The 23,173-nt window shown below is 37.9% G+C and overlaps 3 protein-coding genes across 5 annotated transcripts; 1 reads left to right on the top strand and 2 right to left on the bottom strand.

Moving 5' to 3' along the window:
• LOC129799725 (40S ribosomal protein S18) lies at positions 1–736 on the bottom strand (the record flags this gene model as incomplete). The annotated part of the gene is given in 3 exon segments (XM_055843891.1): positions 1–217; positions 275–460; positions 678–736. Coding segments are annotated over 3 exon segments (406 nt in total), but the record flags the coding sequence as incomplete, so codon positions are not given.
• Positions 702–10,004, top strand: LOC129799724 (arginyl-tRNA--protein transferase 1). Of its 2 annotated transcripts, XM_055843890.1 has the most exons (7): positions 702–973; positions 1,047–1,173; positions 3,751–4,237; positions 4,324–4,467; positions 4,666–5,011; positions 5,080–5,228; positions 9,576–10,004. In XM_055843890.1, exons 1-7 carry the CDS (start codon positions 880–882, stop codon positions 9,669–9,671), a joined length of 1,443 nt encoding a protein of 480 aa, XP_055699865.1. In that variant the 5' UTR covers positions 702–879; the 3' UTR covers positions 9,672–10,004. The 2 variants fall into 2 exon arrangements, with proteins under 2 accessions (XP_055699865.1, XP_055699864.1); XM_055843889.1 differs by lacking the exon at positions 4,324–4,467 and having other exon boundaries at positions 775–973; positions 4,516–5,011.
• LOC129799723 (NAD(P) transhydrogenase, mitochondrial-like) lies at positions 9,729–22,992 on the bottom strand. Of its 2 annotated transcripts, XM_055843886.1 has the most exons (7): positions 22,846–22,992; positions 18,539–18,643; positions 17,921–18,201; positions 17,555–17,850; positions 13,596–14,881; positions 10,441–11,709; positions 9,729–10,348 (listed from the first exon to the last, which is right to left on the bottom strand). In XM_055843886.1, exons 3-7 carry the CDS (start codon positions 18,121–18,123, stop codon positions 10,205–10,207), a joined length of 3,198 nt encoding a protein of 1,065 aa, XP_055699861.1. In that variant the 5' UTR covers positions 18,124–18,201; positions 18,539–18,643; positions 22,846–22,992; the 3' UTR covers positions 9,729–10,204. The 2 variants fall into 2 exon arrangements, with proteins under 2 accessions (XP_055699861.1, XP_055699862.1); XM_055843887.1 differs by lacking the exon at positions 18,539–18,643.
• Between the last annotated feature and the right edge of the window lie 181 nt (positions 22,993–23,173).

The following is a 23,173-nucleotide window of genomic DNA, read 5'->3' as shown; positions in this document are numbered from 1 at the left end:
TGTGTTGACCTCTCACACGGAGTCCCCAGTGGTGACGGAGACCACGGTGGGCGCAGATTTTCTTCAGCCTCTCAAGATCATCACGGAGCTTGGACTCCAGCACGGCTGAGGTGAGCTGGTAATATTTGCCATCAGTGACATCCTTCTGCCTGTTGAGGAACCAGTCCGGGATTTTGTAGATACGGGGATTCTGAATAACAGCTACCACACGCTCAACCTGCAAAAAGCACATATTACATAACGATTTAGAGGAGGGAATTACCAGGAAGCTCACCTCTTCATCAGTACACTCTCCGGCACGTTTGGATAGATCCACGTCGGCCTTCTTGAGGGCAATATTGGCGTAACGACGCCCCACACCCTTGATGGCAGTCATGGCAATAGGCACCTTGCGCTTGCCATCGATATTTGTGTTCATAAAACGCAAAATATGCTGGAATTTCTCCGGAATTATCAGCGACTGTGGGAGATAAATAAAATTTTAGCAACCACGACAGCACATAACCTCAATCATAGTAGGCATTTTTCCGATTGATTTTGTCCAATTTCTCAACAATTTTCACGCAAAATTGATTCACATATTCCACAATTAGATATTTACGAAGAAAATTAAACAGATATTTAACAGAGAAACTGGAAAAATCTCCGAGAAAAACGAGAAAATGTGAGAGACAAACCATGTTTTCTTCTTCGCAGTGCGACTGCTTCGAAAGGAAAGAAAGATGGCAACCGGAAGTTTCAGTGACATCTGCTGAAACCTCTTAAATGTCTTCTGATGTGTTCACATTTGAAGTGTTTCAGTGTCAAAACAAAAATTGTGCTCTCTCTAGGAAAAATTGGTTTTGCCGTGAAAAAGTGTGAAAAATCCAAGAAAAATCCATGTCTGATGAATATTCCATTGTTATGTATCATGGTGAATTTAACAACAGTCGCTGTGGATACTGCAAAAAGACAAATACCTGTAATTCCCACGGTGAGATACATTTTTTTTCATAGCCAAGTTCTTTGTCGTGGACTATTAAATACAATTTGGGGCTATTTACCAGGTATGACGGCACATATCATGTCTGTAAAGGATTACCAGGACCTCATGGATCGTGGATGGAGACGGTCCGGTACCTTTTGCTACAAACCAACCAATTCAACAACTTGCTGTCCCTCCTACACAATCAGGTTAGTTCTTGAATCTTGAAGCTTGATTGGAAATCACGGCCTTTGTAACTAAACTAGAAAATAATTGGATTTTCCTATGCGGAAATATTTTGTACGAAACTATTATTTATCAAACTTTTAATATGACGATCGAAGAAGAAAAACATATTGATGGTCATAATTCAAAGCTACCCTAATGTAATTGTATTAGGGTAAGTGTGCTAAATTCCGGCTAGCTTGCAATTTCGACCACCTTTTTTGTTCCTCAAATTTCCGTGAACTTTTAGATTTTACGTACTCTAGAGATTATATACTATACAAAAGAATAGCAAAAAATGTAGTTTCGACAAACGAGATGACGTGAAAAAGATATTGGAAGAATTTCCGAAGGGCAAGGAACTATGAGAATGAAGGTGGCCGAAATAGGGCACCAAAGTTATGCCTACATTTTTATTCATTTTAAAATGTATTAAGAATGATTTTAGAGTAAATAAAGACAGTAAACTCTTTACAAGGTTCCAAGCAACACTCTTTCAGAAGAAAGAATAAAAAAATCAATTTGAATTTAAAATAATAGATTTCAAACTTGAGACTTTGACGCCTGCATGCAACTATGCCGAAATTTGGCTAACTTACCCCATTATAAATTTTTTTTTTAAACTCGTTTTATGTTAAGATCCAAATAGACTCTAGCTGATTCTCAAAAAATTAGCCTATAACCCCTTTAACATATGACATTATCAAGGAATATACAATGCATCTGAGAGTTTAGGATCAGGAAGTGTAGACTGTTGTAGAGATTCTTTGTAAAAAAATTTTTCATTGGATCCTTTATCTTCAAATTAGCCTAGATAAGCTTGAGACTGAGACTAAAGATTAGCCTGAGTCTATTTGTGGCTTTACAGATATTGAGTTTTAAGACCAATGGGAAAGTGAATAATGTGAATGAAGTCTGTGGAATGGTGGGTGGAATACTATAAAAGTGATTATAGAAATTAAATTTTCTCCGGATGACTTCGAAAGAATTTAAATTGCTGCTTCAAATTGTAGGGCTTTATTTTCAAAAGAAGACAACGAAAATGAGGGAGCCAATATCACCCAAATCCCGCCTGAGGTGAGAGTTCCGGCGATTGGTAACTCAATTTGTCGCAAAGGGACTGAAAACCATCAGATCGGCTACCTCTATTTTTGTATTCCCGGCAGTTATAGTACCAAATGACGGTTTTCCTAATGCACAGCCTCAATTAATTCGGCCACCATCTCATTTGACCACGAAATCCTAGAAGTTTATGAAGGAATATATGAAGCTTTTTTTCTTACTTCCTCTTCACCGATCGTTTTCAATGTCTTTTGTCCTTTTCCATCTCGTGCGCGATAAATAGTAGATAGGGTAAGGGCTCATAATTTTGGACAGTCTGCTTATAAGCATCGTTGTTCCAAGTTTGAAGTGCGATATTTTCGATACTAATTGACTTTTTTTGTTACTCTCTTTTCAGAAGAGTTGTTTAGAAACTTGGCAATGGTTTATTGTCTTTGTTTTAACTAAAATTAGTCTTAACACATTTAAAAATGAATTGATATGTAGAGGGGAATTTGACTCTTATTTTGGACAACTTAATTATTAATTTACACAACTTGTTTGTAAATTTGGACAGCTAATCCGCCTCAACAGGATACCCATTGTTCTTCATTTCATGAACCAATCTTACCAAGTCCTCTTCCTGTTCATGTAAGGGAAACGTGGAATGTCACATGAAGCCCGGAAACTTTCCATATCATTTATTAAAGTGAGTTGACTTCGGTACCCCAAGTACGTGCGGATTCACTCATTCCCTGGCCTTTCCGGGAGCCTTTTAAGGCTTTTCTCGCTACATCTCTTTCGTAAAGATGATACTCCTTTGTTTCTCCAGGCATTTGTCCAACCTAGTCATCACAAAAGCTAAAACTTCACGAAATTTCGTGAGAAAAACACCTGTCCAAAATAAGAGCTATCACCTCACTGGTAAATGTCCTAAAACATAACCAATTTTCACTCGAAAAATCTAATTCACAAGGCAAATCTCACTTCAGGTCAAATGTACAAATCATCAGTAACGTGAATCAACACAATATTCAATGAATATTCAATAATATCACTCAAAAAAACCGAAGAAACATTGTTAGTACTTCACCACAGCTAAATAAGAACTGAAAACACGAAGTTCTGTCATATTTCTCGTAAGCAATTGCTCACACTGAATTTTCAACAAAGCAATTTCAACTCAAATTATATTCAAAATTTAACGTATTTAGTGTCAAAATCTTCCAAAAAGAACAAATATTTAGATTAGATATTCATAATTCATCAAATATTGAAATAAAACTTCATAACTTTAATCAATTTATTTTTAGTGTCCAATTTTATCCTCAAAGTGTCCAAATTTAGAAACTGGACAAAATTATGATCCTTTCCCCTATAAATTAGAATTAGAGAATCTTATCAGATTTTAATCGGGTAATTAGAGAATCACAAAAACGACAAGTCGGTTATATTTTTTTCTTATTAATGAATTTTGGTTTTTTTTTCTCTCAAAGAAATACCATTTCCATACATTTCAGATGCGACGCATTAAACTTCAAAATGTCCAAATCGCACAAAAAGATTATCAAGCGAATGAACAAGTTCCTTAGGGATGGTGTTAAAGAATCTGTGGAGAGAGAATGTTCCCAAGATGAGGAATGTGAGATGCCAAGTGAGCCACATTTGGTCCAACCTGCTTGTACAGTACAGATAGATGTCAATAGAATAGTCAATAAACTGCCCAGGGAGACAGTGATGGATCCAAGTGAAGCCTCTTCGAGTCAGGAAGTTCCTCAGGCGAAGGAAAGTGGCGAAAATGCAATGAAAAGTCCTTCAGGGCAGGATACATCGAAGCCACCGTGCAAAAAGGCCAAACTATTGCGTATTGAGAGGAAACAGGCAAAAATGGCGCAAAGAGCAGCTGAAGGACTTCCAACGCAGAATAATAAACCTTTGAAGAATGTTGAGAAGAGTCTTGAGGATTTTCTGAGTGAACAGCCAATTGATGGAAAGCATAAATTGAAGGTGAGTTGAGAGATGTGTAAAGAAGCTAATGTGGCCCCCGGAATAATTTTTTTTTTAAATTGTTGAAATGCTTTGCCAAATTCCAGGTGAAACTTATTCCATCGTCAAAGGGGGCCACAGAAGAAGCACTAGCACTCTATCGAAAATACCAAACTGTGATCCATCATGATCCTCCACACAAAAACACCAAGGAATCTTTTATTAGATTCCTCTGTCGATCACCATTGCAGGTTTCTATTAGATTTTTCCTTTCTTTTTTTCTCTCTTTTTTTTTGTAGATTAAATTGGTCTGTTGCACTGAACGTGAATTTCTATCCAATCTCCAATTGGAGTATGAATTGTATCAGAAATATCAGACAGTTGTGCACAGAGATCCACCGGAAGATATTGAAGAATTTCAAAATTTCTTGCAACACTCCCCATTGCAGCTCAAAATCAATAATACGTCTCCGGCTAAGGGATATGGATCATTTCATCAGCAGTATTGGTTGGATGATCGTTTAATAGCTGTGGGTGTCATTGACATTCTGCCCTATTGTGTCAGTTCCGTCTATCTATTCTACGATCCTGAGTTCAGTTTTCTCTCTCTGGGCACGTACAGTTCTCTCAGGGAGATTGCCTTCACGCGGGAACTTCAGAAATCCTGTCCGGATCTCAAATACTACTATATGGGCTTTTATATTCATTCGTGCCCAAAAATGCGTTACAAAGGTAAACTGCAACCTTCCCATCTTCTCTGCTCTGAGGTCTATTCATGGCATGCTATTACTGAAGGTAAAATTTAAATCAGAAATATTTTATTAGAACACTGGAAAAAATGGCAATCTAAACTTCTATCGTAGATCTCCTGAAGAAACTCGATCGATCGAAATATTCGAGATTCAATGAAGATACTGAAGCCAGAGATAAGGATGAATTTCAGCCAAGACATTTGGAGAGCGTTGTTTGTCTCTACGATAAAACTATTATGTATTTCGAGAATTACATCAATGTAAGTAGCAATTCTTTTTTTTTTTTTTATAAAGTTTTATCGTCGCGCATTCCATTCTAAAGTTGCACAATGCAATGGAAATTTTGAATTGTAATATTTTATTACATTTTCTAAAAGACTTTTAATGCTATAAATCTTTAAAAAATCGAAAATTAAGTGATTTTGTGATTTGAGACCCTAAATTGCGCAATTTTTTGTAAAAAAGGGGTGAAAATACGTCCATAGCTACAGGGTGGCTGAAAAAATGCAACAACTTTCAGTGCGCATAGCTGTCAAACCGCTGGTGACAGCGGTTTCATATCTTGCATAGTGGTAGTTAATTTTATTGGCTAAAAGCCTACTAAAGCATTTTCGATAATATTTTGTAAAACCTTTTTAAACAAACCGTAATGGAACGCAAACGTGACAATTTAATGTCGCTATATTTTGCAAGAAATGCGGAAGCAGCTATCATTTGGTCTCTTCAAAACCGGAATGTAATTAAACTTTCCGTTTTTCGAAACATAACTTGGTACAGGGATACTATAGTAGCATTTTAAAATGCTTTGGTGACGGTCTAGAAAAATTGCTTCATCGCTAGTCATCGTTCTTAAGATGAAGAAGCAAATTGAACAAAATCTGCGTCACATCTGCAAACAAACGATCTCTGAGACGCATAGATCGCAAATAACCATAAAATAAATATTGTTAAAGGGTCTCTATATGAAGCCTTAAAAATCCTGAAAAGGAAGAGACATCGTTGATCCTCATAAAGAAGTTATGCTCGATCGACGACGGAGTAAATTCGCTTGCACGTTCATGGTCAGTTTCAGAAATGTCATCTTTTCTGATAAGAAAATTTTTTAATTGAGCAATTAATGTTCAAACAAAATAATTGTGTCTATCTGAAGGAAAGATTATACGAGAATTTAAACGTTGCAATGGCCACCGGAAGTCAAGGACCACCTTTTTGAAGGTCTGTACTTCCTTGAAGACAAATTATCGCTTTCTACTGGGGTTTTTAGGCTACAATCAAAACAAATGCCAATGTGTTTCTGGAAATTGTCCTGGAAGGAGTGTTGGAGTCGTGGACAAACAAAAATCTTAGTAAGAAGTAATTGAAGTTCAATCAAGACTCGACGGCGTCTCAGAAATCACGCTCCGAACGAGATTTGGCTAAAAAAAAATGTTTCGCACTTCATTTTGAGAAAACAATGACCTCCACAATTCTTGGATGCAAAATCGTTTGACTTCTCCAAAAGAGGCATTTTGTTGGTCAAGGTTAGGACTAAAAAGTAGCAAAGTATCAATGAGCTGAAGGCAGTCCTTCCTCGTGAATAGCAGGACATTCAGAAGGCTGACATTCGTGCAAACTGCGATAGCACTTCCGACAGACTAAAGACCATAGTCAAGTCAAAATAAGATCGTATTGAAGAAAACCGATGATATTCTAAAATTTTGATGTATGTTCTACCATTTTTTCTTTATTTCAAAAAATTTGAACAAAGAATGGGGATAATGTAGCGGTTTAGTTTGTTGCATTTTTTTCAGCCACCCTGTATTATATTTTTATTGCTTAATCGGTAAGAGATATTCGACTTTCACGTGATTTCATTCGTTTTTTTATGTGATCCGGATAATCATAGTTGACCGGAAAACTCGCTATTTGGGTTTTTTTTTTGAGGTAAAAATTCAACCACTCTGGAAAACCTCTGTGAGACTGGGCAGAGTAGTGCTGATCGTTAGAAAGATCGGACGGTTCTCCCACAGAAGTTCTAGCTCTGTCCACTATTCCCATTATACATTATTATTCGACTCCTTATACGGACTTCAGATCTAAGGCTTATACGGGCTTTCTGACTTAAGACTTAGCTTTAGACTTAAGTCTTAACTTCTCTAGTTTCTTATCAATCAAGATTTTTTAAAAAATTACCAGTTAAAATTGAACAATATGGGCAAGTGATACATAAAATTTTGAAAAAAAAAACAGTGAAATTGGTCGCTATTTTGAATTTTGAAATCACCGGGAACTGGGCTAAGCCTTAGGTCTGAAGCCGGCTTTAGCTAAATATCTGACTTAACTTCTCTAATTCTTCATCAAGCATGATTTTTTAGGAAATTGTTGTTTGGGATTGAATATTAATGCTAGTTATTAAGATTTTTGAGACCTTCGGAAACTGGGCTAAACCTCCAGTCTGAAGTCAGCATTACCATGATGGTCATATTTCGACAGAATTTTTGAAACTTGAAGTTTCGTTTACGTCAACTCTTTTTATCGGTCAGGCTATTGCCAGACCTTGAGGTCAAACAGTCAGAGATAGAAACTTAGAACTTTCGGGGAAACCCTCATCCAATGGGTCGACCCAATTTATTATTTTCTATTAATCAATACAAACCGGGTGTGAGCAGGTAAACGGTAAATGATGCGAAAGTACTTTAATTTAATTTAGGGTAACATCGGGTAATTCGGAGTCATGTCTATTTTGGAATTTTTGAGATTTTTTCACTGATTCAGATGATCAAAAAGAATTTAAAAAAAAACCACGAAGAAGTGGTGACTTTAAATTCGAGATTACTTCTTTGTTGTTCTTTTATTTTGTCACTTGAAACAGTTAGACCACATTTGTGCTACTTTAGCATGTTTTGGTGGGCCAAGTATTAGTTTATATCAATATATAAATGAAATCTTATCAGTTCAAATGATTTTTAATGCAAAATAACGCATAAATTCATCTGAAAATTAATTTGAATTTTCAAATTGAAAAAAATCCTAGTGTGATAGCACGGTTACACATAATTTTCAATAATTGAAAAAGCTTAAGCTAAGTAATATAGGAAAAATAAAAGAAAATTTACATAATTCGAAGGCATAAACGTTCGAAGGGAGAGTAGTACTCTCCTCTAAATCTTTCTCCTGAACATTTTTTTTAGCACTTTACTGTTCTCAAGTTCTTCTGCATTATCGACCTGTCTTTGTGTCGGTTCCCGTCTCGGATGTTTTCCCCCAATCCTCGTTGTGTGCTAAACGACTAAACAGTTGTGACAGGAGACAGACACAAAGAGAAGTCGATTATAACACTTGAGAACGATAAAGTGCTATGAAAATGTTTAATTCACGTTGGAATAGCACCATTAACTCTTTCGCGTCCCACTTTTATTCAGCAGATGAATTCATGTAAAATTGAGTTTTTCCTAATGCTTTATGATCAAATATAATAGTTCAGAGAGGAAAAAAATTTTCCATTGCGTGAAAACTCGGAAAAACCCCGGGTCATATATGACCCTGTTGTCCTCGAAGGAAGTGTACATACCATTATCAAAATCTATATCACGGGCTTTTTAAGAGTTTCTTTTGCTTGAAGTTATTTATTTGGCCAAAACCATGGCAAACTGGATTGTCTTGATTAACACTGTACTCATGGTGTTCAAGGAATCTTCCTGGTAATCCCTTGAACAGTCACTGTCACAATATTTTGAGTGGTATTTGGCAAAAATAAACTTATCTACATATTTCTTCACACACAATACAATTGCACAATATGAGACGCTTGCAGAATACTCTAAAATATTGCAAAATATGTTATAATTCATCAGATATAAGATGAAATGTCCAGGAGCAAGATGTCCCACCTGCATTTCACAAAGAAAAACAATGTCCCAATCCCAACTACATTTCGCTATATGTTTGGGACGAAAACACTGTTACCCTTGGGGACCATAGGGTCATATATGACCCGGAAAATTCTGCACGCTTTTCTGGAAAATTGAGAGTAGTTTATTATATTAAAATATGCAAAATACAATCTTTGGATATTCTATTTTGTGTTTCAAAAGAACTTTTTGCTGAAAAAAATAAATTAGTATAAGAAATTTTGAAAAAGAAAAGTCATTTCACAAAGTTGGAAATTAGTGATTTTAGATCTCAAATATTTTATTTTCCTGAATATCTGGAGTCTTGAGAAAATTAGCCAAGAATCTTACATCCTTCTATTATGATGTCGTGCACAAACCGATAGATTTCAATTAATATAAATAGTCAAAAAAAATTGTTTTTTCCCCGGGTCATATATGACCCTAATGACGCGAAAGAGTTAAACAATATTATGTAAATGTACTAAATCGCGATATACAATGGAATTATAATGATTAAACAGATTTTTGTAACAACGAACATATCAATCATTATTAATCTAGAGAAGTCTTAGAGCATTTATGAATGGTGCGCGTGATCTAAATTACACGATTAGAAATTTGAAGGTGCTAGCCTTACTGCCAATTAATGCGATAAAACTAGCACTATATAAAAATTATCACGACCGAATGAATCATGGTGATAATGATCAAAAAATATGTTTATATGAATTTCAGTTGCACGGAGGTGATGAAGAAAGGCGACTTACTTTTGAGTATGGAAGACTTGTTGGAAGAGCCTGTTCAAGGAGGATTTTGCTTTACAAGAATTGATGACAATGACGATGTTTTCAAAGAGAGGCAAGCAATATATAAAAAAAAGTCGTATAGTTAAAATAAATTAAAATTTATTCGTTAAATTAACATCTCATGTAGAGTTTAAAAAGTTTTTAAATGCTGTTTATGCGACAAAATTGCTTTAGAAAAATCTTGTTTTTTTTTTACTCGTTTAATAACACAAAAAGTCCTATTTCGCTTTCTTCCACAATATTGACTCCTTCAGCTCTCAATGGAAAAAAAAATATTTGTGCGGAAAATAGTGAAAATTTTTTTTAGTCTCTTTAACTGTAAAAGTTGTGTATAAAATATATTTATATTTTCCATCAATCTCTAATGTGTGATTATCAATTTTCACTTTGAGGACTTTTGTCGTACATTTTTTTCTTTTGCTAAAATTGGTTTTCATCCGAAAAAAACATTTTCGCTAGTTGATCCTTTTTTTTTCACGGACCACTTGATTTGAGGAAGAACATTCATATGAAGTGGAAGGGGTTATTAATTTTTTGTTTTTGTACAATTTTCTTTGCCTAATTGTCTTCCTTAATTTTCGATAGAAGCGCATCACAAGTTTTCTTGGCATCACCCAATAACATTGATGTGTTTGGCTTGTAGAAGATGGGATTGTCAACGGCAGCATAACCAACGCCCAGAGATCTTTTCATCACGACAACCTGAGAAAAAGAATTATATTGACACATATTTCCTCTCTCTCTTGTGGTTCCTTTTTGAAATTTTAGAAGGGATTCCTTGGGAAAATACTCACCTGATCAGCTTTCCATACTCTGAGCACCGGCATTCCGGCAATGATGGAGTTTGGATCATCTTCAGCTGCACTGTTGACTGTGTCATTGGCGCCAATCACCAGAACAAGATCAGTTTCCGAGAAGTCATCATTAATCTCTTCCATTTCGAGTACATCATCGTATGGAACACCAGCTTCAGCCAGAAGAACATTGAGTTGTCCAGGCATTCTTCCAGCCACCGGATGAATTCCGAAACGAACTTTCTTGCCCTTATTCTTAAGGATGGATACCATCTCGGCAATTGGATACTGAGCCTTAGCCACACACAGCCCATATCCGGGAGTGATAATGATATTCTTGGCGTTCTTAATCATATCCACGCAACCATCCACATTCACTTCCGTGTGAGTTCCTGTGATTTCCATAGCCTTACCACCACCAGTAGAAAGTGTCCCGTATCCTCCAAGGATGACATTGGGCAGGGAGCGATTCATGGCCTTGCACATAATGTAGGACAGAATAGCACCGGAAGATCCAATGAGAGCTCCAACAATCGTCATAAGATTGTTGTTGAGCATGAAACCTTCAGCACAGAGTGCCCATCCGGAATAGGAATTGAGCACAGTGATGACCACTGGCATATCAGCCCCTCCAATTGCAGCTGTTAGAGTCACTCCCATGGCAGTGGACATGAGGGATGTGGCCCCTAGAAGTCCCAAACCACCAGCAAGTGTTGGTTCCATGTAGAACATTCCCATGGCCAGAGCATTTCCAGCAAGAAGACCACCATTGATGAAGTGTCTACCTGGTAGGAGGAGTGGATTTGAGCTCAAAAGTCCCTGGAGCTTTCCATAAGCCACCAGTGATCCACTGAATGTCACTCCGCCAATGTATGTGCCCAGGAACAGGGCAGTCTTGAGCACATTGGCAGCCGGATCTGTTGCCAATGTTGGGAAATCGTGCATATAAGTAGCGACGCATGTGAGAACAGCTGCAAGACCCACTAAACTGTGGAAACCAGCTACGAGCTGTGGTAGATCTGTGATCTGGATCCTCTTAGCGATGATACCACCCAGAGCACCACCCAGGGCAGCTACACCACCCATTTGCATCAGAACTTCATTGGAAGGCGACATATGGCCAAGAGTTGCGGCAATTCCGCCGCTTACGCCAATCATGCCCAGGGCATTGCCCAGGCGGGATGTCTTCTGCGATGAGAGACCGGCTAGAGCACCAACACAGCATAAACTAGATGCTAGGTAGGCCATTTGATGAATTTCAGGGAAGCCCTAAAAAAGAGAATATATGTGAGACAAAAAAAAAAACGCTGTGATTGCGAAATAATCTGTTTCGGGAACAAGATTATACACTCAGTCCGGAGATTATGTACATTTTCGGGACCGGAAAAACGCACGAAATGGCTTGATGCATCGAGAAAATTTGCATACCCGCAGGCGATTTCTTTATGTATTATAAAATTTGAGACACAAATCTCTTGAAAGCATAGTGTGGTAGTATAAGAAAAAGAGAGTAACAAGCGTCCACCGCCGTCTTAGCGTTGGTGACCAACCTCCAGAGCAAAACGGTGGAAATTCTCTTTCACAGGTTGTGTAAACTAGGAGCAACACATTAAGGGCGTAGGGTACGCGTTACAATAATTGCGCACGTGAAAAGAGACAAAAAAAGTTCAAGACGCCAAAAAGGCTCGAATAAGCCGCTGCCTCTTCTCTCTGGGCAACTCATTCCAAAGAGTCACTCCCAAGACAAAGAGTGAGCTGTGAAGCACGCGACTTCCCGACCTTGACACGACGAGACAAGAAGACCTAGTGGACGAGCCAGGCTGCAGAAGTTCCGTCAAATAGTCAGGTTGACGAGACTGGAGCACGCGGTACAAGAAATCGACTGCCCGTGATTGCAGGAAGTGTGGAAGGGTTTGTCCAAGGACTTGCTCACAATAGCGGGAAACATGGTCATAAGGACGAAGTGAGTAAATGAATCTGACACAATTGTTAACTCTTTCCGGACCACAACATATCCAGCGAACGACTTTCAGTAAAATTTACTTTATTGTAAGTCTGAGTGGACAAATATGATACTTTTGTAGAGAAAGAATTTTCTCCGCCTCTGGGAAATTGGAAAACTCATGGGAACTCTCGTCCCCTAAAGAACGCAAAGGATACAAACTTCAATTTTCCAAAAGCCAATAATATCAATTTTGTGAATTATTTTTGCATGTCAAATGACTCCTTTACAATGTTGATCACTAAAACAAGAAGAATTATTGACCAGTATCTTCTGAGATGTCCAGGAAGTGGTCAAGAAGACACCAAACTCCTGCTTGCCAACAGATTCCTCAAAATATTTCACACAATAACACTTTAAAACACATTTCTCTCAACACGATGTTATTGTAGACACATTAAGCTTTCTTAAAAGCATAAAAGACACTTCCTGGACAATCAGAATTCACCAAAATCTGGAAGAATAGGAAAACTTCCTCGAAAGCAATCTCCATCGCTGCCAAATGTCAAAATTATCGGCCATATTGGCAAAAATGTCGCTCCCGCTTGGAATTTTCTTACAAGGTTGGTGTCAAAAACCGAATGGCGGGCATTGGCGGGATAAACTTACATTTGACCTCTAGATTCTTGCGGACGAGAGTTCCCATCAAGTTTGAACAAGTTTTTTGAAAATTTAAGAAAAAAATATATTTCGAATTTATGCTATCTGTAATTGTTAGTTATCATACTTATTAGCCCCGAGAGGTTTTTCCTTATTCTGGTCTAGAAATATCAAAAAAGTCACAATATCTCCAAGGAAGCAGAAAATCGAAAATTCACTATTTTTGACCAAGAATATTTTAGCTCAGGAGTTAATTGGGATCTTGCAAAAAATATCCTAGATTTGGACATCCTTATAGTTTGTAATCATCCACAAGAATCGGATTTTTATCGATTCTAAATAGTCCAAAAAAATTTTTTTTTCATGGGTACCCAGAGTCCCAAAGGAGACGAAAGAGTTAATCGAATTTGCATGCATTCCGAGTTAGCTCATGTTAAGAATATCACCCACATAAGCCGGTTAGGATTATCTGTTCTTTTTATACTAAAAATTCGAAAATGTACCGAAAAGCCATTTCTAGAACATATTTTAAATAAAAAAACAAAAAACTTACGGAAAGTGCGGCATATCCATATCCACCAAGGAAGGCAGCGGCTGGAATTCCGAACAAGAGATTGTACTCTGGTGGATCTCCGGGTCTCTTGAACATGTCCAGCATCCTCTGAGTGACCAGGAATCCACCGAAGATGTTGATGAAGGAAATGAGAGCAGCTCCTGCAGCCAGGGATTCAATGGTGTTTGAAGGGGTAACTCCGCCGCCCATCAGCAAAAGTCCACCGACAGCTGTGATGCCTGAGATGGCATTGGTGACGGACATGAGGGGTGAGTGAAGGGCTGGAGTGACGCCCCAGACAGTGTGGTAACCCACAATGCCGGACAGACCGAAGGTGGTCATCATTGTGGTGAAAGCGGGATTTGGAGAGCCCACTCCGAGAGCGAGGAGTGACGCTAAACCAGCTGTGTAGGTCAAACTGCTTTTGAGTTGCTTCTGGAAGGGATCTTCAGGGACGGGTTCAACCTTGGCAGGTGCTTTTGTGTCGGCAGCAGGAGCTGCTTGAGCTGCAACGGGGATTACTGGTGGAGGCCACATGAGTTCACCATTTCGGAGAACAATTGATCCTCGAACAACCTCATCCTCCAAACGGATATCAAAGTGATTTTTCTCACCGATGGACAGGAGGAATTTGCTGATGTTGTTGGCGTACAGGGTGGAACTTTGCGTGGGAAGGCGACTGGCTAAATCTGTGATACCTACATGAACAACATCATGAACCACTTTAACTTGTCCGGGAACTGTGGTGGCCACATTTCCTCCAGCTTCAGCTGCCAAGTCGACAATAACACTTCCGGGCTTCATGGATTTTACATGCTCCTCCAGGATCAACACTGGAGCCTTCTTTCCGGGAATAAGAGCTGTTGTAATGATTACATCCACTTCTTTGCATTGCTTGGCGAAGAGAGCATGTTCGGCATCGATAAAGGCCTTACTCATCTCCTTACTGTAGCCACCGGCTGTGCCACCCTCTTCCTGAATGTCAATTGTAAGGAATTCAGCTCCCATACTTTCCACTTGCTCTTTAACCACTGAACGTGTGTCAAAGGCTCGTACAATGGCACCCATTCCGCGAGCTTGACCAATTGCAGCCAAACCAGCCACTCCACCACCGATCACGAGGATCTTGGCAGGAGGAACTTTACCAGCAGCTGTGATCTGACCAGTAAAGAAGCGAGGGAAGTAGTTTGCAGCCTCAATGACTGCTCGATACCCAGCAATATTGGCCATTGAGCTGAGAGCGTCAAAGACTTGAGCACGAGAAATTCGTGGAATAGAGTCCATAGCTGAAGAGAAAATATTTAAAAACCAGTGTAAAGCCTAGATCAGCTTATAGAGGTGCGATTCCTTCATTGAAAATTTGGATTGTGGCAAACTCGAACGATATTTATACATAAATAATGCAAATTTCGTTTAATAATTCTTAAACTGTATGTAGCGTATTATCGTTATTAATAAGAAAAACTGGATCAGAAATGCATAAAAGTATCTGAAAATCTTTAAAGTCGATTATCTCGGAAACTATGAGAGATAGAGGCCTCAAACTTTACGTCCATTTAGAGCCTCTTTCAGGCTTGATATGTGCAAAATTTCACTTAAAAATGAAAAAATTGGACGAGAAATGCATAAAAGTGTCTGAAAATCTTTAAAGTTGATTATCTAGAAAACTAGAGCCTCGAGTGGGTCAATGGATAGAGTAGTAGCTCTATGACTGCGAGGTCTTGGGTTGTCCAGTGAATGAAGAATAGTAATGCCAATGTGCATATTGGCAAAAAAGTGAACCGCCTAAACAATAGAGGCAGGTACGAGAACGAGTTTCGGCTTGAAAGTGGTACTTCAGTCCATACAAATATTCACTGTCACTGATCCCAAACACACACCGAGAAGGGATGCTGTGATATAGTAACGGCACTGATTGTCCACAGAGCTGTGATATAGAGCGGCTACCCAATTGGTGGCCTGGATGCATTGGAATATCCGAAATGGAGAACTGACCCCTGGAAAAATCTTATCTTATCTCTCTAGTTCGACAAAATCTGGTGGAAAGACTTCCTTCCACAGATTAAGTCTGGCCTCCTCTGGAGATTGGTCAAATGGTTTAACAGAGTGGCAAAAGCACTTGCGAGACTTCAGCCTTGCTCTTGGTTTTTTGTGACCATAGAGAAGATGCCATGGTTCAGAGAGAACCTTGGACATCTCTCTACTGGAGATGATTTGTCTCCTCACCCGTGGTGGAGCAATTCCTGCTAAGGGATAGAGTTTGTCCACTGCAGTGCCCTTTAGGCACCCTGTTACTATACGGGCGGTATCGTTAAAAGCGACGTCAACTTGATCAGAAAATGATAGCGCAAGAACAGACGTACGCATCAGTTTCGGCTGAGCTCCCCACTGAGCGTTGACAAGTTTTCGCAGTAAGTTATTTCTTGTTTTCACCTTGTTTTTAAAATTACTGCAGTGGGTCTTGTATGTGAGAGTTCTGTCGAGAGTAACACCAAGATACTTGGGCGTGAAATTGTGTTTTAGAATATTTCCTTCCCATATTACATTTAAGCGAGTTTTGGCCCACCTGTGACGCAGATGGAAACAACATACCTCTGTTTTTGAGGGGTTTGGCTTCAGTTGATTCGCCTTGTAGAATTTTGAAAATTCTGCTAGACAGGCTTCGAGCTGTGATTCCACGTCATTGAACGTGTTTGCTTTGACAGCTAGAGCCAAATCATTTGCGTACAGGAAGGCCTTGGATGGAGACGGCATTGGCTGATCATTTGCATAAATGTTAAACAACGTTGGAGCCAACACACTACCTTGAGGTAGGCCATTTTTTTGCAGTCTCCATCTGCTTTTCTGGCCACGGAACTCAACAAAGAATCTGCGGTTCTTCAAGAGGACCCCAATCATCCTTGTGAGGCCGTAGTCATTTGACAGGTTGTAGATCTTGGAAAGGAGAATTCTGTGGTTTACTGTGTCAAAGGCTGCCGAGAGGGCAACGAAGGCAACACCCGTGATTTTGCCTTCCTCAAACCCGTCCTCAATAAATTGAGTGAAGTTCAGTACTTGACCAGAGCTAGATTTCCCAGAGCGGTAACCCGCTTGCGGTCTGATCAGCTTGTCCTCTACGGCAGGTGCAATCCTTTGCAGCAGCATATTTTCGAAAATTTTGAAAGGGTGACATAAAAGAGAAATGGGACGATAGCTCCTCGGATCGTTGATATCTTTTCCGGGCTTTGGGATAGCCACAACACATCTTTAAAGTGAAATATCTCGACAACTGTTCGACGAATGTCTTAAATTTTTTTTTTTAAATTGGTCTAAATTTTCTGGACAACATAAACAAAAAATTCAAAATCGCATGCTTAGATTTCGAGATAAACTACAAAACGTGATTTTTAACCGGTTTAGAACCGGTTTTTCAAAAAACTAATAGCACAGAAATCGTCGTACGCGCGAGTAGATATATTTAAAAAAAAATTATGAAGATATCTCTTTCCAAACCAGAGATATTGCGTACTACGGACGGCCGGACGACAGTCGGACCAGAAATTGCCGGCTTATGATTTTCAGCATCAGGGATGTTCAAAACATATCGACGGTTCCATTCCATACTATTCTATCTCAGAATGACAACATTTCAGGAGAGCCATTTGAAGTTGGCGATTTCCTATGCTACCCGTGTAATTTTTTTTCGAAAAAATTAAATATCTCGTTACCCGAACACCGGATGACCACCAAATTTTCACCAGTTGTAGATCTCGGTCCCAGGAACAACATATCTCTCGGAGTAATATAATTCTAAGTCGACTTAGAATAGTATGGAATGGAGCCGTCGATATATCCTGTGAATTTCAGCTCGATTTGAGCACTTTGGGAAAATCCGAGGATTACAATAGGTGTGATTAGAAGGAATCACAGCTAATCAACAAAAAAGGTTCATCAGTAGCTGTAATAAAATTTTGCCTTACCGAAAGCATTGATCTTCTTCTTGGCTAGTTCGTTTATCAGTTCCTTGTTCTGCGCTGGATAGAGGAACGATATGAGCGTCGATTCAGGCTTCAGAAGTGGAACTTCCTCATTTGTAGGTTGACGGACTTTGAGCAAAATATCGGCATTGTAAATGCCTTTCGAGTCAACAATCTTAGCTCCTGCTTGAATGTAGTCTTCATCGCGGAATTTTGCTTCAAATCCCGCTCCAGACTCCACATTAACATTGAAGCCCTTCTTTATGAGAGTAGCTGCTACAGCTGGGGTCATGGCGACACTGACAATGGAAATCCAACAAATTAGAAATCTACCTGCCCTGAAAAGAAATATTTTTTTGGATATCTCACCGTCTCTCATTGTTCCATCGTTCCTTGGGACAACCAATTGTGAGATTTTTGTACGCAATCCCCTTGATAGCTTCCACAGGTTTCCCATCCTTTTGCAGGAGCTTCACAGACCCCGAGAACAGTCGCAGGGGATGAATTGGACGTGGGATGCGTAAAATGTGCTCACCACTCAAAGTGCACAGTCGAAGGACACCGAGAGTCATTTTTATTCTTTAATTTTGGGAAAAAAAATATAATCGCTGAAGCACAAAAAAAGCGTCTCTCACGACAAAGTCGAGAATCTGCAAGAGAGAGAGAAGGAATGAGAAGTTAGGAGAATTTAGTTCTATTGCTCAAATCAATGGGTGACCCATTTTCCGTCACACACACTGCACTTGATAAGGCATCATTCCCCCCTTCCAGAGAATCATCTTCTGGGTCACCGAGTGATGTCAATTCATCTTTTTCGCACTCAGCGGAGATAGGAAGTGTGAGATCCATTGAAATTTTATCAAATTTAGCAACAGCAAATTACCCACAGGAAAAGTGACCAGACTGATTGTGATAGGAAGGATTATTGCCCCAAAACAGTAAATCTTTGAAATGATTTTATGAACATGATTTATAGCCTCTACTTACACAGATGCCGATACAACCAATTGATGTTCTTGACCTCGATACGCCTCAGTTCCTTTTCATTAATTTTAAGGATCCGCCGCTGAATCACTGAATGATTTTATACACCTGAGGAATTTATTAACGCTCTTATTGGCTAAAATATTGCAAATTAATGATATATTACAGGACGAACTCAAAAAAGTACAGTATATCTGTTATTTAATATTACAGGATGTAATGTAAATAATGTAAGATGTGTAATATTACGGATGTTCATGCCTTCGAATAATGTGAATTTTCTTTTGGTTTTCCTAAAAGACTTATACATTTCCATTAAATATTAGTTAGCTTATTATCAATTATTGATAATAATTAATGTATGGACACTCAATGGGTCAAGTGGTAGAGCACTCGCTCTATGATGCAAGTGTCCCGGGTTCGAATCTTCTTTAGGCCACTAGGAATTTTTTGGCGTTAAAGGTGTTCGAATTGCATCCAGTGAGCTTTCACTACACTTGATTCCACGGGCATGGGACTGACAACCTCATCCCGTGAAAGAAAAAAAATAATAATGCATGTCTAGAAATCCCCTTGCGGGAAGGCTTTGTTCCTTCATGGAATGTTTTGCCAGCATTATTATTATTAATGTAAGTCTGTTAGGAAAAGTGAAAGAAATTCACATTGCTCGAAGGCATGAACATTCGAAGGGAGAGTACTTTCCCCTACAACTCTACAAGTTTACTTTGGATGGAACATCGTCAAAATTTTTCCCTTTTCCTATTTTTTTTATTTTCACTATAAAAAAAAGACAAAAATTAGGAAAAGGATTAAAAAGTTCAGATAAATTGAATTTCTATCTGTCTCACCCAAAGTGAAAGTGTGTCTAGAATTGTGCTCCTGTGATATCAAACGAGAAATATATTTCCTCATTTAAGGAAATTTACATCATTGACCCTTATTACGAGTAAGTTATTATTGATATAATTTTGTATATTAATAATGCATAGTCGAAAAAGTATAAAAATATTAACAACTTGGTTTTCTAAGATTGTTCCAAAAGAGTTGCAAAAGAACAAATTAACACGATTAAAATAAAATTATTTCAATCTTTTCAAACCAAAGATATAAACATTCTACGGCTAGAAAAATATGACTAAACTTTCTCAATATATAGATTATTTTATGGATCAGTGGTTTATTACTCTGAGGTCTCGGGTTCAAAGCTGGAACAGTTGCAGAAAAACATTTCTGATGCCACATTAACTTGGAATTCGTCCAGTGGATGAATGAATAGAAATGCTAATGGTGCGCATTAATAAAAAAGTGAACAGCTTAAACCTAGAGGGTGGTACGAGAACGAGTTTGAGAATGTAAGTTATTTTTCAGTGTATACGTAAATTCACTATCACTAATCCAAACATACACCGAGATGGGCTACTGTAACATAATAGTAGCAGTGGAAGCATACAGAAAAACTGGGGTATGGAGTGACTACCGGTATCTCGGAGGATAAGATAAAGTAAGTGTGAGAAAAAATAATGGGCCCAATTGTGGCCTGGATTCATCGGTAATCCGAAACGGAGAACTTAGGCATTGTAAAATCTTATCTGTATTCTCAAAATATGATTCTTTTACAATTCGATATCTCCAGAAATTGTGATATAACTTCTAGTTTTTTTCAGGGTAATTCATTAAGCATGTTTTGTTTTGATATTCTATAAAAACTGATTTTAAACCATTTTTCAAAAAAAAATGTAATTGTGAAAATTGACAAAATTTTGGTTGGTAATTTTTATTCTCATTATTTTAGAGTGGTTGATTTGATTTTTCCTTGGCAGATTTAGTATGTTTTTCAATTTTTGTACTCACGTGAGAAACTCCCGAATAGCAGAATTTGCCCCCTGGGGGCATATACTGCTATTCGGGAGTTTCTCACGTGAGTACCAAAATCGAGAAATACACTAAGTTTACTATGGAAAAATCACTAGGGAAAGCGCATTTCTCGTGTTTCAAACTTACGTGAGAAACTCCCGAACAGCAAAATTTTCTTCCTGTTATAGGTGAGAATTCGGACCAAAGAATCACATTAAATATTATAAATATGAAAGACTCATAACTGAAAACTTATTTTATAAGGACAAAATTCGCAATATATTAAGGAATACCTGCGAAAAGGTACAGTTTTGGTCAAGTAGAAACATATCTAGTAAAATGTGTTTTGTTAGAGATATAAATTTGATTTTGAGATTCTAAGATTAAGAAATGGCTGTGAATGTCATTACTGTTTTCATTCAACTGAAGCAAGTAATACATGACTCCCTTGTATCAATACGGCACTTTCATCTTTCTCAATGTTTTCCGAATAAGCTTTTTAAAGAAAATCCCAAAGCAGGGCTTTTGAATTAATTCGAAATTAATTTAAAAAAGTTTGTTGACATTTATCACGTTTCGTTATGAAGCAAATAATCATAAATTTGCTATTTTTTATAGTTATGTTGTAATTTTTCATTTTTTAAGGGTTTTTCATAGAATTTACATTAAATTAATAATACATTATTAATTGTTGGATTCTAATGCCCGAATGCAATTCATTAGCTTGGTTTAAAAACATTACAATATCTGTTGCTGACAAAACTTAAAGCCAAAATTTTGATTGTAAGTTCTTACTGGCATTTTTTTCATTTTAATAGAATTCAGAATTTTGTATTGAACAAATTTGCTTAGGTTTCTAAAAAGTCTCGTTTCTGAAGTGATTTTAATGTGGGATACGAATTGTTAATGATGAAATTTTAATTAACTCATGTTTAATGAATTTTCCAAACCTAAATGAAATGACTGTGTTAATGATTTAAAATGGCTGTTGATTGGGATCCAACAAATAGGGGTCTAAAATTTCTTTAAAAAAAATAACTCAACTTAATCTTTTTTTATGTGAATTGCTAGGAAAAATTCGAAATTGCAATTATAAATTTATGCAAAATTTTTAGATTACACAGGTCTCTCCGATATCCGGCTGACAGCTGTCAAACACTGACGGTTGATTAATTCAAACTTTTTTTTTTAAACTAAATATGCAGCTTGTTTAGCATGAATTAAAATGTTATTTTCACTTTATCAAAGCCTTTGACATTAATTGCGGTACAAAATGAAATATAAGTGTACCACAAAGAAAATTCTGTTGTTTTTCAATAGAAAATAAATTCACACAGCGCAAAATTAAAAAAAAGCGTTGATCAGATTCAAAAAACCGAAATTCCATTTGTGGTCCCCCCGTAAGTCGGATATCCGGGGAGAGCTGTGTACTATTAAAACTGTTCCAATTCCGGTTTAAATAATGAAATTGGATAAGGAAAAATGTCAAAATTGCAACTATCTTAACGGCGTTATCAAACTTGCACATTAAAATTTTAATGAGATTCACATTAATCGTCGCTTGTGAGCGTCCAAATATATTATTTGTGTCTTTGAGTCACTTTTTTGGGATTTGTCTATTTATTGATAAAGAAGTGGACTTGGCCTGCAAAAATAAGTTTAAATTTACCTAAAGCATGAATATTTTTCACATTAAAAAATTAAAGAGAAAATCGCATTAATTTTTAGCATTAATGCTATAAATCAATTTATATCAAATTTTGCGGGCCAAGTCTACCTTTTTATCAACAAATAGATCAAATTTTGAATATAAAATGATTCAAACACACAAATTACACATTTGTACTCTCACAAGCGACAATTAATGTGAATTACATTAAAATTTTAATGTGCAAGTGTGATAACGCCGTAAAGTTGTCCTGTATACATGAGTCTAGTCACTTTATGCCGGCTTCCCACGATTCCTCTCTCGTACCTCTTAAAACTCTCATGAGATACCCCAGAACCTTCCCCACTTTTACGAGCTTTTATCACTCTCTCCACTCTCACCGGTGGGAGTGGGGCTCACCAAGAGAGGCGCCAGAAGGGACAGCGCTTGCGTTCCAAGTCAATTCAGAGCTATTCGTGCTGAATAAGCCACCGAATGCTCCTCTCTGGCGAGTGTTTGAGATCAAAAAGACGAGATTTTTGTACTAAAATGGAAACATACGAAAGCACAAAAAAGATGAGCCCTTTCGTTGGACTTCTGTTCCTTTTCTGTTCGCCAAAAAAATCTAGTTAGTGCGCTTTAATGGCTTCTCTGGATGGCTTGGCTGGGAAAGAATTTTACGGAACCCGCAGCGGAAGTTTCTCACTCTTTTTCATTCGCCACACATGCGACAGCGTGGCTTTGTCTGACAATTTTGGCTTGTTTTTTCCGCGAAAATACAGAAAAAATATAAAATTAATAAAATCACCTCGATGGCTATTGAAGATTTGGGCAGCTGGATCACGATAAAATTATGAAATGCCACTTCACACACGAAATAACATGGAAACAAACTGCCGTCGAGCAACCTCTTCGAGTCTCCACTCACGACTGAAGAGCTGGTAGAGGAGAACTACTCAACGACTCTCTTGGTGGGGTAACTGCAGTGTTTATCCTCTCTTGAGCTCTCTTGCTTTTCCACAAACACATCCACAACCGCGTCATATGATACAAAGTCTCTCCTCTCTCTCCAGAGGACGACCTCCTTCGGTTCGGCAAATTTGTTGTCTGCTGCTCAGCTGACAGAGACAAGACTA

Source organism: Phlebotomus papatasi, chromosome 1, assembly GCF_024763615.1.
Source record: "Phlebotomus papatasi isolate M1 chromosome 1, Ppap_2.1, whole genome shotgun sequence".
NCBI lineage: Eukaryota > Metazoa > Arthropoda > Insecta > Diptera > Psychodidae > Phlebotomus > Phlebotomus papatasi.
Note: the sequence above shows the minus strand (reverse complement) of the source record. Positions and strands in the feature narration are given on the sequence as shown.